The 14,059-nt window shown below is 43.6% G+C and overlaps 1 protein-coding gene across 4 annotated transcripts in view; it reads left to right on the top strand.

Annotated features, from left to right (window-relative positions):
• Positions 1-14,059, top strand: part of TFEC (transcription factor EC) — a 209,602-nt gene that overhangs the window by 55,044 nt on the left and 140,499 nt on the right. The window contains exon 1 of one of the 4 annotated variants that reach the window (XM_043495369.1): positions 5,346-5,594. The exons of 2 other annotated variants lie outside the window; for them this stretch is intronic. In XM_043495369.1, the coding sequence (XP_043351304.1) occupies positions 5,565-5,594 (30 nt within the window). In that variant the 5' untranslated portion in view covers positions 5,346-5,564. Of the gene's footprint in view, positions 1-5,345; positions 5,595-14,059 lie in introns of those variants that run through there. One more of the 4 variants, XM_043495364.1, reaches the window with a different exon arrangement.

The raw sequence follows: 14,059 nt of genomic DNA, 5'->3' as shown, positions 1-14,059 counted from the left end.
AAGCTGACTCACTGACATAGTGCTGTCTATACCAGCGCTTAGGTTGGTATAGCTACGTCGCTTAGGGGAGTGGACTATTCACACCCCAGAGCCAAGGAGTTATATCAAAGTAATTCTGTAAGTACACAGAACAGTCGACCTGTGGAACACCTTGCCAGAGAATGCGGTGAAGGCCAAGACTATAACAGGGTTCAAAAAAGAACTAGATAAGTTCATGGAGGACAGGTTTTATCAATTTTATCAGCCAAGATGGGCCGGGATGGTGTCCTCTGTTTGCTAGAAGCTGGGAATGAGCAACAGGGGATGGATCACTTGATGATTACCTGTTCTGTTCATTCCCTCTGGGGCACCTGGCACTGGCCTCTGTCGGAAGATAGGGTACTGGGCTAGATGGACCTTTGGTCTGAGCCAGTATGGTGTTTTTGTCTTTTCCTGTGTGAATTCATTCAAGAGCCTAGTGATTGTTTGGTTTCATATAGTTGCATTTACTGCACTGGATGAGGTACACCACATGTGATAGGCATGTGTATGATCCATGGATCTTGAAAGATGTGTTGTGGGCAGGGGGTGTTGATCATTGTAGCAGTGGAGATTGCTAGTTTTGCATCTGTTGTTCTGACAGGGTCTGGTGCCACTTTGAGTTGGTGTGTCCTGGTCCTGGGAGCTTGCTTCTGATGATGAGTTTAGAGAGGTTGCTGTTAGAAGACGAGAAAAGGGGGTTCAGGAAAGATTTCTTTCAGGATGGGCTCCCCATCAAGTATGGGCTATAGTTGTTTGATGATACCTTGTATGGTTCAGTGTGTGGGGTAGTAGGTGAGAACTAGGAGTCAGAGGGGGGAGGGGTTATTTCTGTATTGAAGCAAGTTCTTTCAGGGTATTTGGGTGGCCTGTTCATGATGTGATCTACCTCTCTGGTGGAGTGTCCTTGTTTGGTGAAGGCAGTTTTGAGTGTGTTTAAGGTGTATATCCTGGACTTTCTCCTCGGAGCATATTCTGTGGTATCTGCATCCCTGGTTGTAGATAAGATTTCTTGGTGTGTTTGGGTGGTTACTAGATCTATGTAATTTGATTAGTGAGTCTTCATCATGCACAGTATGGAGGTTCCCATAAATATAAACACATTGATATTTATTGACATACAGTAGTTGCAATAAAGTAATCATGATAGATGTAATGATAGTAGGAAATTGGCTAAAGTTACCAATAGTGCTGGATGGAGGAATCACTGTGTAAGTGAGCCTTATCATCAGAAGCACATGGCTTAGACTTTGCAGGCATGCCAGCAATACCTATGTACAGTTCTTGGCAAACAACAAGTTAAGTAAAGCTTTTACTGTTACTTAAAATGTTTCCAGTATTTTTTTTTATGTCAGAATAGCAAGTTGGCAACAGCTATTACATGGTGCCAGAACAAAACAAAAAGTAAGAAGAGTATAACAAACCTGAAAAGAAAAAGGTCAAACTAAAGCCTCTGGAAAAGTTTGTGTTTGAAGGAAATGCAGCAAAAAACTGGAGAAAGTGGAAGTAAAGATTTGAGCAGTACAGAATTGCGAGTGGTACAAACAAAGATGAATGGCTGCAAACAACATTACTTCTTCATGTGGCAGTTTAAGATGCAAAAGCATTTAAGAAGCATTCAATTTGATGCAGGAGAAAAAGGAAAAAAATACAGATCTTAAAGAATAAGTTGGAAGCGTGCTGTGCACTACAGAGAAATCTCCCATATGAGAGGCACCCAGAAGTCAGATAAATGGGGAAAGTATGCACCAATACACGACTGATTTAAAACTGGCTGTACAATGACTTGTGCATTTGGAGAACTGTGTGAATTGCTCATTAAAGACCACATTGTATGTGGTATTGCGTCAGACTCAGCGCAAGCAAGGTTGTTGAGGAGACTAATTTAACCCTTACACATGCTGTGGACATATGTTGAAATTGACTAATGAAATGACTAACTAAACTGGAAAAACACGTGCACGCACTGCATTGTAAATCCACCTTTAGTAAGTCCCCAGACATGCAGTCATGCACTGGAAGGTGTCCTGCTGCTAATAAAAGCCCTGATCAAGAGAAGCAGGTTTAAAACAAATGAAAGGAAATACTTCTTCACAAAATGCACGTCCAACGTGTGGAATGCATTGCCAAAGGATGTTGTGAAGGCCAAAAGTATAACTGGGTTCAAAAAAATTAGATAAATTTGTGGAGGATAGGTCAATCAATGGCAATTAGTCAAGGTGGTCAAGGATACAACCCCATGATCTGGGTGTTCCTAAATCTTTGACTTTTAGATACTGAGACTAGATGACAGGGGTTTGATCACTTGATGATTTTTCTTCTGTTCCATTCCCTTTGAAGCATCTGGCATTGGCCACTGTCAGAAGACGGGATACGTGGCTAGATGGCCCACTGGTCTGATCCAGTATGGCCATTTTTATGTTGTTGTGTAACTCTAAGTGGTCAGTTCGAATACAGGGAAAATTGTATTCCTAAGCTGCAGCTAAAGGCAGAGTGGTAAGAACAGAAAAATCATTCAGATTGGAGTTATGGATGTTAAATTAAGTTCATACAGCTAAGTGTAAAAAAATTTACATGATAGTAGGAAGTTTGGAGTAGGAAGCAAAGTTACCCATAATATTGTTTGGGGGGGGGAATCATTCTGTAGTGAGCTTAGCCAAACTAGTGTAAAATAAGCAACTTTGGGTTTGTTTTGGGTGGGATTTTTCATACAATCATGCCTGCATTTCCCCCCTTGCTTGTGAGGCTGCTTTCTTTTTCTTGGACTGTGCTATACAGGAATTTTTGCCGCAAATCCCTGCCTAGCATCATGGACTTCTGCACTGTTACAACGGACACAAAGTTGGTTTTTTAAAGGTTGTTTTAGAGCTGGTAGGAAAAGGGGGAAATTATACAAACAACATTGCAGAAACCTTTCCCATTTAGAAACTGAAATTTTCTGACCAGCTCTAGTGCTTTATCTTGTATGGATCTGGAATAGCTTTTTAGTATCGACTGCTTTTCTTTTGAGACGATGGCACAAAAACATTGGGTCCACAAGTGGCATCTTATTTTTTAACCCATTCATCATCAACAGTTCTTGGAAAAGGTGGTCTTCAAGATGCAATATCCCTTTTCTAGGACAATAAGCAATTATGTAAAAGTGATTCCAGTTTACCTCATACAGAGCGTGGTAAGGATGGGACTGAATGGAGCCTGTTCTTTTAAATGAAAGCTTGACATAATTTGAGGACGTTCAAAATGCTAAGTAGAGGCCTTCAGAGAAGCGCCAAAGCAGCCCTTATTTAGGTGCCTTTCACCTCAGATTTCTCAATTGCAGTTTCTCTTGCAGAAAGGGTACTGGTTATTTTTAGGTTTCAGAGTAGCAGCCGTGTTAGTCTGTATTCGCAAAAAGAAAAGGAGTACTTGTGGCACCTTAGAGACTAACAAATTTATTAGAGCATAAGCTTTCGTGAGCTACAGCTCACTTCATCGGATGCATTTGGTGGAAAAAACAGAGGGGAGATTTATATACACACACAGAGAACATGAAACAATGGGTTTATCATACACACTGTAAGGAGAGTGATCACTTAAGATAAGCCATCACCAGCAGCGGGGCGGAAAGGAGGAAAACCTTTCATGGTGACAAGCAAGGTAGGCTAATTCCAGCAGTTAACAAGAATATCTGAGGAACAGTGGGGGGTGGGGTGGGGGGGAGAAATAACATGGGGAAATAGTTTTTACTTTGTGTAATGACTCATCCATTCCCAGTCTCTATTCAAGCCTACGTTAATTGTATCCAGTTTGCCAATTAATTCCAATTCAGCAGTCTCTCGTTGGAGTCTGCTTTTGAAGCTTTTTTGTTGAAGGATAGCCACTCTTAGGTCTGTAATCGAGTGACCAGAGAGATTGAAGTGTTCTCCAACTGGTTTTTGAATGTTATAATTCTTGACGTCTGATTTGTGTCCATTCATTCTTTTACGTAGAGACTGTCCAGTTTGGCCAATGTACATGGCAGAGGGGCATTGCTGGCACACGATGGCATATATCACATTGGTAGAAGCGCAGGTGAACGAGCCTCTGATAGTGTGGCTGATGTGATTAGGCCCTATGATGGTATCCCCTGAATAGATATGTGGACAGAGTTGGCAACGGGCTTTGTTGCAAGGATAGGTTCCTGGGTTAGTGGTTCTGTTGTGTGGTGTGTGGTTGCTGGTGAGTATTTGCTTCAGATTGGGGGGCTGTCTGTAAGCAAGGACTGGCCTGTCTCCCAAGATCTGTCAGAGTGATGGGTCGTCCTTCAGGATAGGTTGTAGATCCTTGATGATGCGTTGGAGAGGTTTTAGTTGGGGGCTGAAGGTGATGGCTAATGGCGTTCTGTTATTTTCTTTGTTGGGCCTGTCCTGTAGTAGGTGACTTCTGGGTACTCTTCTGGCTCTGTCAATCTGTTTCTTCACTTCAGCAGGTGGGTATTGTAGTTGTAGGAATGCATGATAGAGATCTTGTAGGTGTTTGTCTCTGTCTGAGGGGTTGGAGCAAATGCGGTTATATCGCAGAGCTTGGCTGTAGAGAATGGATCGAGTGGTATGATCTGGATGAAAGCTAGAGGCATGTAGGTAGGAATAGCGGTCAGTAGGTTTCCGATATAGGGTGGTGTTTATGTGACCATCGCTTATTAGCACCGTAGTGTCCAGGAAATGGATCTCTTGTGTGGACTGGTCCAGGCTGAGGTTGATGGTGGGATGGAAATTGTTGAAATCCTGGTGGAATTCCTCAAGGGCTTCTTTTCCATGGGTCCAGATGATGAAGATGTCATCAATGTAGCGCAAGTAGAGTAGGGGCATTAGGGGACGAGAGCTGAGGAAGCGTTGTTCTAAGTCAGCCATAAAAACGTTGGCATACTGTGGGGCCATGCGGTGCCCCTGATTTGAAGGTATACATTGTCCCCAAATGTAAAATAGTTATGGGTGAGGACAAAGTCACAAAGTTCAGCCAGCAGGTTAGCCGTATGGCCTGAAATGGACTTAAATACATAAATATATATTTGTAAAGACACACACTTGCAGAGTAAAGAATGTTTTTCTATTTTATGTAATATAAAAAATCATGACACCACGTAGCAAATCCTTCTCAGAGTTTGCTTGGGTTTTTTGACCAGTCAGTAATGTTTTGGGTGGCTTTCCTGTTAATAATACACAAGTTAAGTATTTACTACTACTTAAGAGGTCTCCAGTATCTTTTCTTTTGTTAAGATAGCATCTGACAACAGCAAATGGATAAAGCCATGCTCTCCCCTCCCTTACTTCCTGTTTTAGTCAGTGGGATCCCTTCTGCCCCGCCCCCAGTCTTTTGTGATGCAATCAAATCAGCAAGTTCCTTTTACAAAAGTAGTCATGTTCATAAATAGATCAGTGCATATAATAATCAGACGTAGCGTGAACTGTAGCCTTTTAAACATATTTTATCTTAGTAACAGTGGTGACGCCTTTTGTGTCAAAGTGTTTGTAATCTATTTAGCTAGTGAACAGGGGGAGCAAACGGGAATCTGAGAGGGAGATCCCCTCATGAAGAAGGAGCAAACACTAAATCTTGGGGTGAGTGAGCTTTTTTGTCTGTTTGGTTTCTCTTTTGGGTTGCTTAAAGTTTACAGTGTGGTTTGTTAGGGATTGTGTTTTTGAGGATGGGGGGGCAGAGGCTGAGTGTGCACTAGCAAGTGTGCACTAGCTGAGTGTGCACTAGCAAGGCTCTAGCCTTCTATCCTTTGACCCTTGATCATCCTTGTGACTTCCCTTCTGCTGTTGTGTTGATAAGGGGGCAAGGTTGACCTGGGAGAGAAGGGGTAAAAGTCAGATGCTAAGCGACCAAGGGGAGCTAGTAAACAGCAGTTTGAGAAGAAATTTGTAGGAAGGAGAGAGAATAAAATCATCATGCTTTGGAAAGGTGGCATTATCAATGCCAACACTGTTCTTGGCTCCTGCGCCCGTGTCCTAACAGAGAATCTGATCACGGATACCTCTACCCAGGTCCTGGTGTGGATTTGCAGAGACTGTGGCCTGCATTTCCCACTTACAGAAAGCCAGGTTGCGGACACCATCTAGTGTGAGAGTTCCTACTGATAAAATTTCTCAGGAAGCAGGTGGGAGAGCTACAGGAGGAGGTGGCCAGGCAGTGAGTATCTGTCCACATGAGGAATTAATTCACAATACGCATATGGAGACCCGCAAGGTTGAGGAAGCAATCTAACTGGAGAGGAATGCAGTTGCACTACTAGGGGTGGAGAGGGTGGGGGAAGAAACTGCTACTTCACAGGGAGGAAGCTAGCTGCTGATTACTTTTGGCAATAAGTAGTAGTCCACTCCTGCTCCCAGTCTACCCTCCATAAAGATAAATAGTCTGTATGCTGCCTTAGTAATAAGGGTCATGAGGAGTCTCCCCCAAAGATGGAGGAGAAGAAGAAGCCATGTACCCCAAGAGGGAAGAATCACGACCACCACTCCCCAAAGGAAACAAAGGGCTGTGATGGTCTGTGACTCCCTTCTAAGGTGGACGGATGCATCCATCTGCTGGCCTGACCTGGCATCCTGGGGTATTCTGCCTGCCAGGGACCTGTATCTGAATCATTACGGAAGGTTTGCCAAAGATCATCCAGCCCCCTGACTACTACCCCATGCTGCTCATCCATGTGTGCTCTAATGATACTGCAAGGTATGACCCTGAGTGAGGGTGAAGGAGGTGAGGGCACAGGTGGTGTTCTCATTGATCCATTCAGTCAAGGGCAGGGACTCAGACAGAGCCAGACACGTCCTTGCAGGTGAATGCTTCGGTGTGCAGAAGATATCACTAGAAGGGCTTCAGTTTCCTTGATCATGTGGTGCTGTTCCAAAAAGAATGACTGCTGAGCAGAGATGGGGTCTACCTATCAAGAAAGGGAAGAGTATCTTTAGATACAAATTAGCTAACCTAGGGAGGTGGGCTGTAAGGTTGGTTTGATTGGGGCAGAAGACAAAAGCCCATAGGTGAGTTCAAAACAGGGAGGCTAGGTGAAGGGTCAGAACATGGACAATCAAGGCAGGGACAAAGAAGAGACAAGAGGGAATGCAGAGGGGAAATCAAATGAACATCTTAGATGTTTGTATATTAATGCAAAAAGTGTGGAGAATAAACAGGAAGAACTAGAAATATTAGTGAAGACAACTATGGCATAGTTGGCATCACAGGACTTGGTGGGATAAACTGGAATATTGGTATAGAAGGGTACAGCTTGTTCAGGAAGAACAAGCAGGGGAAAAAGGGAAGAGGTGTTGCCTTGTATATCAAAGATGTAAACACCTGCACTGAGGTTGAGATAGAAAAGGGAGGCAGACCTGTTGAAAGTCTTTGGGTAAAGATTAAAGAAATGAAAAACAAGGGTGATGTCATGGTAGGGATCTACTATAGACCGCCTAACCAGGAAGAAGAGGTGGATGTGGCTTTTTTTAAACAACTAGAAAAATGATCCAAAACACAGGACTTGGTTGTGATGAGGGAGTTCAGCTACCCAGACATCTGTTGGGAAAATAATACAACAGGACACATATTATCCAATAAATTCTTGGAATGCATTGGAGACAACTATTTATTGCAGTAAGTGGAGAAAGAGACTGGGTAAAGACTACTCTAGATTTGATTTTGACAAATAGGGAGGAATTGATTGGGAATTTGAAGGTGGAAGGCAGCTTGTGTGGAAATAAGAGTTCACATGATTCTAAGGATTGATAGGAAAGAAAACGGCATAATAAAGACAATGAGGTTTGAGAAGGCAGACTTTAGCAACCTCAGAGAATTGGTAGGTAGGATCCTTTGGGAAGCAAGTCTAAGGAGAAAAAAGAGTTCAGGAGAGTTGGAAGTTTTTTAAAGAGACATTAAGGGCACAAGAGCAAACTGTCCCAGTGTGTAGGAAAGATAGGAAGTATTGTAAGAGACCATGCTGACTTAACCAGAAGATCTACAGTGACCTACTAGTCAAAAAAGAGTCATACAAAAATTGGAAACTAGGTCAAATTACAAAGGATGAATGTAAAAAGAACCAATATAAGCATGTAGGGACAAAATTAGAAAGGCCAAGGCACAAAATGAGATCAAACTAGCTAGAAACATAAAGGGTAACAAGAAAACATTCTACAAATACATTAGAAGCAAGGGGAAGACCAAGAACAGGGCAGGCCCGTTACTGAATAAAGAGGGAAAGACAATAACAGAAAACAGAGCAATGTCTGAAGTGTTAAATGCCTTTGTTTCAGTTTTCACCAAAAAGGTTAACAGTGATCAGACAACTAACCTGGTGAACATCAGTGTAAAAGGGGTAGGGTCTGATGCTAAAATAGGGAAGAACAAGTTATGAATTATTTAGACAAGTTTGATGTCTTCAAGTCGGCAGGGCCTGACTAAATACAACCTAGAATACTTAAGAAATTGGCTGAGGACCTCTGAGTCATTAGCGATTATCTTTGAGGACTCATGGAGGACAGGAAAGATCATGGAAGATTGTAAAAGGGAAAATATAGCATCTATCTATAAAAAGGGCAATGAGGACAACCTCGCTTAACTTTGGTACCCAGTAAGATAATGGAGCAAATAATCAAAAAATTAATTTATAAGTACCTAGATGATAACCAGTAACAGTCAACATGGATTTGTCAAGAACAAATCATGTCAAACCTAATAGCTTTCTTTGACAGGGTAACAAGCCGTGTGGATAGGGAGGGAAACAGTAGGTGTGATAAAAAAGAAAAGGAGTACTTGTGGCACCTTAGAGACTAACAAATTTATTTGAGCATAAGCTTTCATGAGCTACAGCTCACTTCATCGGATGCATTCAGTGGAAAATACAGTGGGGAGATGTATATACACACACAGAGAACATGAAACAATGGGTTTTATCATACACACTGTAAGGAGAGTGATCACTTAAGATGAGCTATTACCAGCAGGAAGGATGGGGAGAAGAAGGAAAACCTTTTGTGGTGATAATCAAGGTGGGCCATTTCCAGCAGTTAACAAGAATGTCTGAGGAACAGTGTGGGGTGGGGTGGGGTGGGGGGGAGAAATAACATGGGGAAATAGTTTTACTTTATGTAATGACTCATCCACTTCCAGTCTCTATTCAAGCGTAAGTTAATTGTATCCAGTTTGCAAATTAATTCCAATTCAGCAGTCTCTCGTTGGAGTCTGTTTTTGAAGTTTTTTTGTTGAAAGATAGCCACTCTCAGGTCTGTAATCGTGTGACTGGAGAGATTGAAGTGTTCTCTGACTGGTTTTTGAATGTTATAATTCTTGATGTCTGTTTTGTGTCCATTCATTCTTTTACGTAAAGACTGTCCAGTTTGACCAATGTACATGGCAGAGAGGCATTGCTGGCACATGATGGCATATATCACATTGGTAGATGCGCAGGTGAACGAGCCTCTGATAGTGTGGCTGATGTGATTAGGCCCTATGATGGTGTCCCCTGAATAGATATGTGGACTGAGTTGGCAACGGGCTTTGTTGCAAGGATAGGTTCCTGGGTTAGTGGTTCTGTTGTGTGGTGTGTGGTTGCTGGTGAGTATCTGCTTCAGGTTGGGGGCTGTCTGTAAGCAAAGACTGGCCTGTCTCCCAAGATCTGTGAGAGTGATGGGTCGTCCTTCAGGATAGGTTGTAGATCCTTGATGATGCGTTGGAGAGGTTTTAGTTGGGGGCTGAAGGTGATGGCTAGTGGCGTTCTGTTGTTTTCTTTGTTGGGCCTGTCCTGTAGTAGGTGACTTCTGGGTACTCTTTTGGCTCTATCAATCTGTTTCTTCACTTCAGCAGGTGGGTATTGTAGTTGTAAGAATGCATGATAGAGATCTTGTAGGTGTTTGTCTCTGTCTGAGGGGTTGGAGCAAATGCTGTTATATCGTAGAGCTTGGCTGTAGACAATGGATCATGTGGTATGATCTGGATGAAAGCTAGAGGCATGTAGGTAGGAATAGCAGTCAGTAGGTTTCTGGTATAGGATGGTGTTTATGTGACCATCACTTATTAGCACCGTAGTGTCCAGGAAATGGATCTCTTGTGTGGACTGGTCCAGGCTGAGGTTGATGGTGGGATGGAAATTGTTGAAATCCTGGTGGAATTCCTCAAGGGCTTCTTTTCCATGGGTCCAGATGATGAAGATGTCATCAATGTAGCGCAAGTAGAGTAGGGGCATTAGGGGACGAGAGCTGAGGAAGCGTTGTTCTAAGTCAGCCATAAAAATGTTGGCATACTGTGGGGCCATGCGGGTATCCATGGCAGTGCCGCTGATTTGAAAGTATACATTGTGAAATAGTTATGGGTGAGGACAAAGTCACAAAGTTCAGCCACCAGGTTAGCCGTGACAGTATCGGGGATACTGTTCCTGACGGCTTGTAGTCCATCTTTGTGTGGAATGTTGGTGTAGAGGGCTTCTACATCCATAGTGGCTAGGATGGTGTTTTTAGGAAGATCGCCGATGGACTGTAGTTTCCTCAGGAAGTTAGTGGTATCTCGAAGATAGCTGGGAGTGCTGGTAGCATAGGGTCTGAGGAGGGAGTCTACATAGCTAGACAATCCTGCTGTCAGGGTGCCAATGCCTGAGATGATGGGGTGGCCAGGATTTTCAGGTTTATGGATCTTGGGTAGCAGATAGAATACCCAGGTCAGGGTTCCAGGAGTGTGTCTGTGCAGATTTGTTCTTGTGCTTTTTCAGGGAGTTTCTTGAACAAATGCTGTAGTTTCTTTTGGTAACCCTCAGTGGGATCAGAGGGTAATGGCTTGTGGAAAGTGGTGTTGGAGAGCTGCCTAGTAGCCTCTTGTTCATATTCCGACCTATTCATGATGACGACAGCACCTCCTTTGTCAGCCTTTTTGATTATGATGTCAGAGTTGTTTCTGAGGCTGTGGATGGCATTGTGTTTTGCACGGCTGAGGTTATGGGGCAAGTGATGCTGCTTTTCCACAATTTCAGCCCGTGCACATCGGCGGAAGCACTCTATGTAGAAGTCCAGTCTGTTTTTTCGACCTTCAGGAGGAGTCCACCCAGAATCCTTGTTTTTGTAGTGTTGGTAGGAAGGTCCCTATGGGTTAATACATTGGTTAGAGGAGTGTTGGAAATATTCCTTGAGTCAGAGACGTCGAAAATAGGATTCTAGGTCACCACAGAACTGTATCATGTTCGTGGGGGTGGAGGGGCAAAAGGAGAGGCCCCGAGATAGGACAGATTCTTCTGCTGGGCTAAGAGTATAGTTGGACAGATTAACAATATTGCTGGGTTAAGGGAACCACTGTTGTGGCCCTTGTGGCATGAAGTAGTTTCGAGAGTTTAGTGTCCTTTTTCTTTGGTAGAGAAGCAAAATGTGTGTTGTTGATGGCTTGTCTAGTTTTTGTAAAGTCCAGCCACGAGGAAGTTTGTGTGGAAGGTTGGTAGTTTATGCGAGTATCCAGTTTTGAGAGCTCATTCTTAATCTTTCCCTGTTTGCTGTAGAGGATGTTGATCAGGTGGTTCTGAAGTTTCTTTGAGAGTGTGTGGCACAAGCTGTCAGCATAGTCTGTGTGGTATGTAGATTGTAATGGATTTTTTACCTTCAGTCCTTTTAGTATGATGTCCATCTGTTTGCATTTGGAGAGGAAGATGTCTGTCTGTATCTGTACGAGTTTTTTCATGAAGTTGATAGATTTCCACTCCATACGGCTAAATTCAGTGCCTTGCATAATAACAGGTTTCAGAGTAGCAGCCGTGTTAGTCTGTATTCACAAAAAAGAAAAGGAGTACTTGTGGCACCTTAGAGACTAACAAATTTATTAGAGCATAAGCTTTCGTGAGCTACATCGAATGCATCCGATGAAGTGAGCTGTAGCTCACGAAAGCTTATGCTCTAATAAATTTGTTAGTCTCTAAGGTGCCACAAGTACTCCTTTTCTTTTTACTGTAAGGAGAGTGATCACTTAAGATGAGCTATTACCAGCAGGAAGGAGGGGAGGAAGGAGGAAAACCTTTTGTGGTGATAATCAAGGTGGGCCATTTCCAACAGTTAACAAGAACGTCTGAGGAACAGTCGGGGGTGGGGTGGAGGGAGAAATAACATGGGGAAATAGTTTTACTTTATGTAATGACTCATCCACTCCCAGTCTCTATTCAAGCATAAGTTAATTGTATCCAGTTTGCAAATTAATTCCAATTCAGCTGTAGCTCACGAAAGCTTATGCTCAAATAAATTTGTTAGTCTCTAAGGTGCCACAAGTACTCCTTTTCTTTTTTGCGAATACAGACTAACACGGCTGCTACTCTGAAACCTTTTATTAAGTAGGTTTGATGTATGTTGAGAGTAGAAAGATTTTTGATATTGTCTCACATGAGCTTCTCATAAACAAACTAGGGAAACAGCCTGGATGAGCCTGCTATATGGTGGGTGCACAGCTGGTTCAACAACTGTACACAGAGAATAGTTACCATTTGTAAGGATCCATGGGTTAGAGCCTGGGATGGCTGAGGGTCCCACAGTGCCACCAGGAGGCCATGCAGAATCACAGCCAGGGAGCACTGTGGAGAGTTGGTGCCTCAGGAAGTACCGCCCAAAGTACCAAGCGTGATGGTACTCTGCAGCCCTCTGATTGGCCAAATGTCCTACTTAACCCTGGAGGGTGCCCCACTAAGTTGTCATTCAGGCCTGCTAGACTCCAGACAACAGCTCGTCTCCCAATCTCTGGTATCTGACCCCAGGCTGACTTTGACCCCAACTCTTGCTTATTGAACTTGGCTCTAACAATTTCTCCAACCCCTGCTAATTGACTACTGTCCCTGATGTGTGGACCTCAGATCAGTTGTGATTGCTAGGCCAGACCACCTATGCCCTGGTCCCTTACATCAATGGCTACAGTGAAGCTGAAAGGTCATATCCAGTGGGGTTCTGCAGGGATTTGTCCTGGGTCCAGTTCTATCCAATGTCTTCATAAGTGATTTGGACAGTGGCATAGAGAGTACACTTATAAAGTTTATGAATGATATGAAGCTGGGAGGAGTTGTAAGTACTTTGGAGGACAGCATTAGAACTCAAAATGATCTTGACAAACTGGAGAAATGGTCTGAAATAAATAGGATGAAATTCAATAAGGACAAATGCAAAGTACTCCATTTAGAAAGGAATAATCAATTGCACAAATACAAAATGGGAAATGACTGCCTAGGAAGGAGTATTGCAGAGAAGGATCTGGGGGTTATAGTGGATCACAATTTTTAAATATGAATCAACAGTGTAAAACTGTTGCAAAAAAAGCCAACATCATTCTGGTATGTATTAGCAGGAGTGTTGTAAGCAAGACACAAGAAGTAATTCTTCTATTCTACTGAGCCCTGATAAGGCCCCAACTGGAGTACTGTGTCCAATTCTGGACTCCACACTTCGGGAAAGATGTGGAAAAATTGGAGAAAGTCCAGAGGAGAGAAACAGAAATGATTAAAGGTGTAGAAAACATGACCTATGAGTAAGGCTATGATTTAGTCATTGGTATTTTTAGGAAAAGTCATGGACGGGTCACAGGCAATAAACAAAAATTCACAGCCTGTGATCTGTCCATGACTTGTACTATATACCTCTGACTAAATCTTAGCTTGGGGGTGAGGGGCGCTGCTCGGGGGGAGGGTGGGGGTAAAGGGCCAGTAGCTGACAGGGGCCGCCCACCTGCCACTGCTGCTGACACCTCTGGGACTGCTGCTCAGGCAGTCCCCAGGGCCAGCTGCCCAGGGCTGCTTGAGCAGTGGCTGGTGCAGCTGGCCCCAGGGCCACTCCAGCAGTGCCAATGCGGCTGGCCCCAGGGGCCGCCCAAGTAGCTAGCCCCAGGGCCGTTCCAGCAGCAGTCGGTGTGGCTGGACCCCAGTGTGGCTGCTTAGGTGGCCCTGGGGTCAGCCACACTGGCTGCGACAGAAGTCATGGAGGTCATGGAAAGTCACAGAATCCGTGACTTCTGTGACAGACCCGGAGTCTTACCTATGAGGTTACATTGAAAAAACTTGGTTTGTTTAGTCTGGAGAAGAGAAGACTGTGGA

The sequence above is a fragment of the Dermochelys coriacea genome, chromosome 1 (genome assembly GCF_009764565.3).
Source record: "Dermochelys coriacea isolate rDerCor1 chromosome 1, rDerCor1.pri.v4, whole genome shotgun sequence".
Lineage (NCBI taxonomy): Eukaryota > Metazoa > Chordata > Testudines > Dermochelyidae > Dermochelys > Dermochelys coriacea.
The sequence above is the reverse complement of the archived record's forward strand: the minus strand, read 5'-3'. Positions and strand labels throughout refer to the sequence as shown.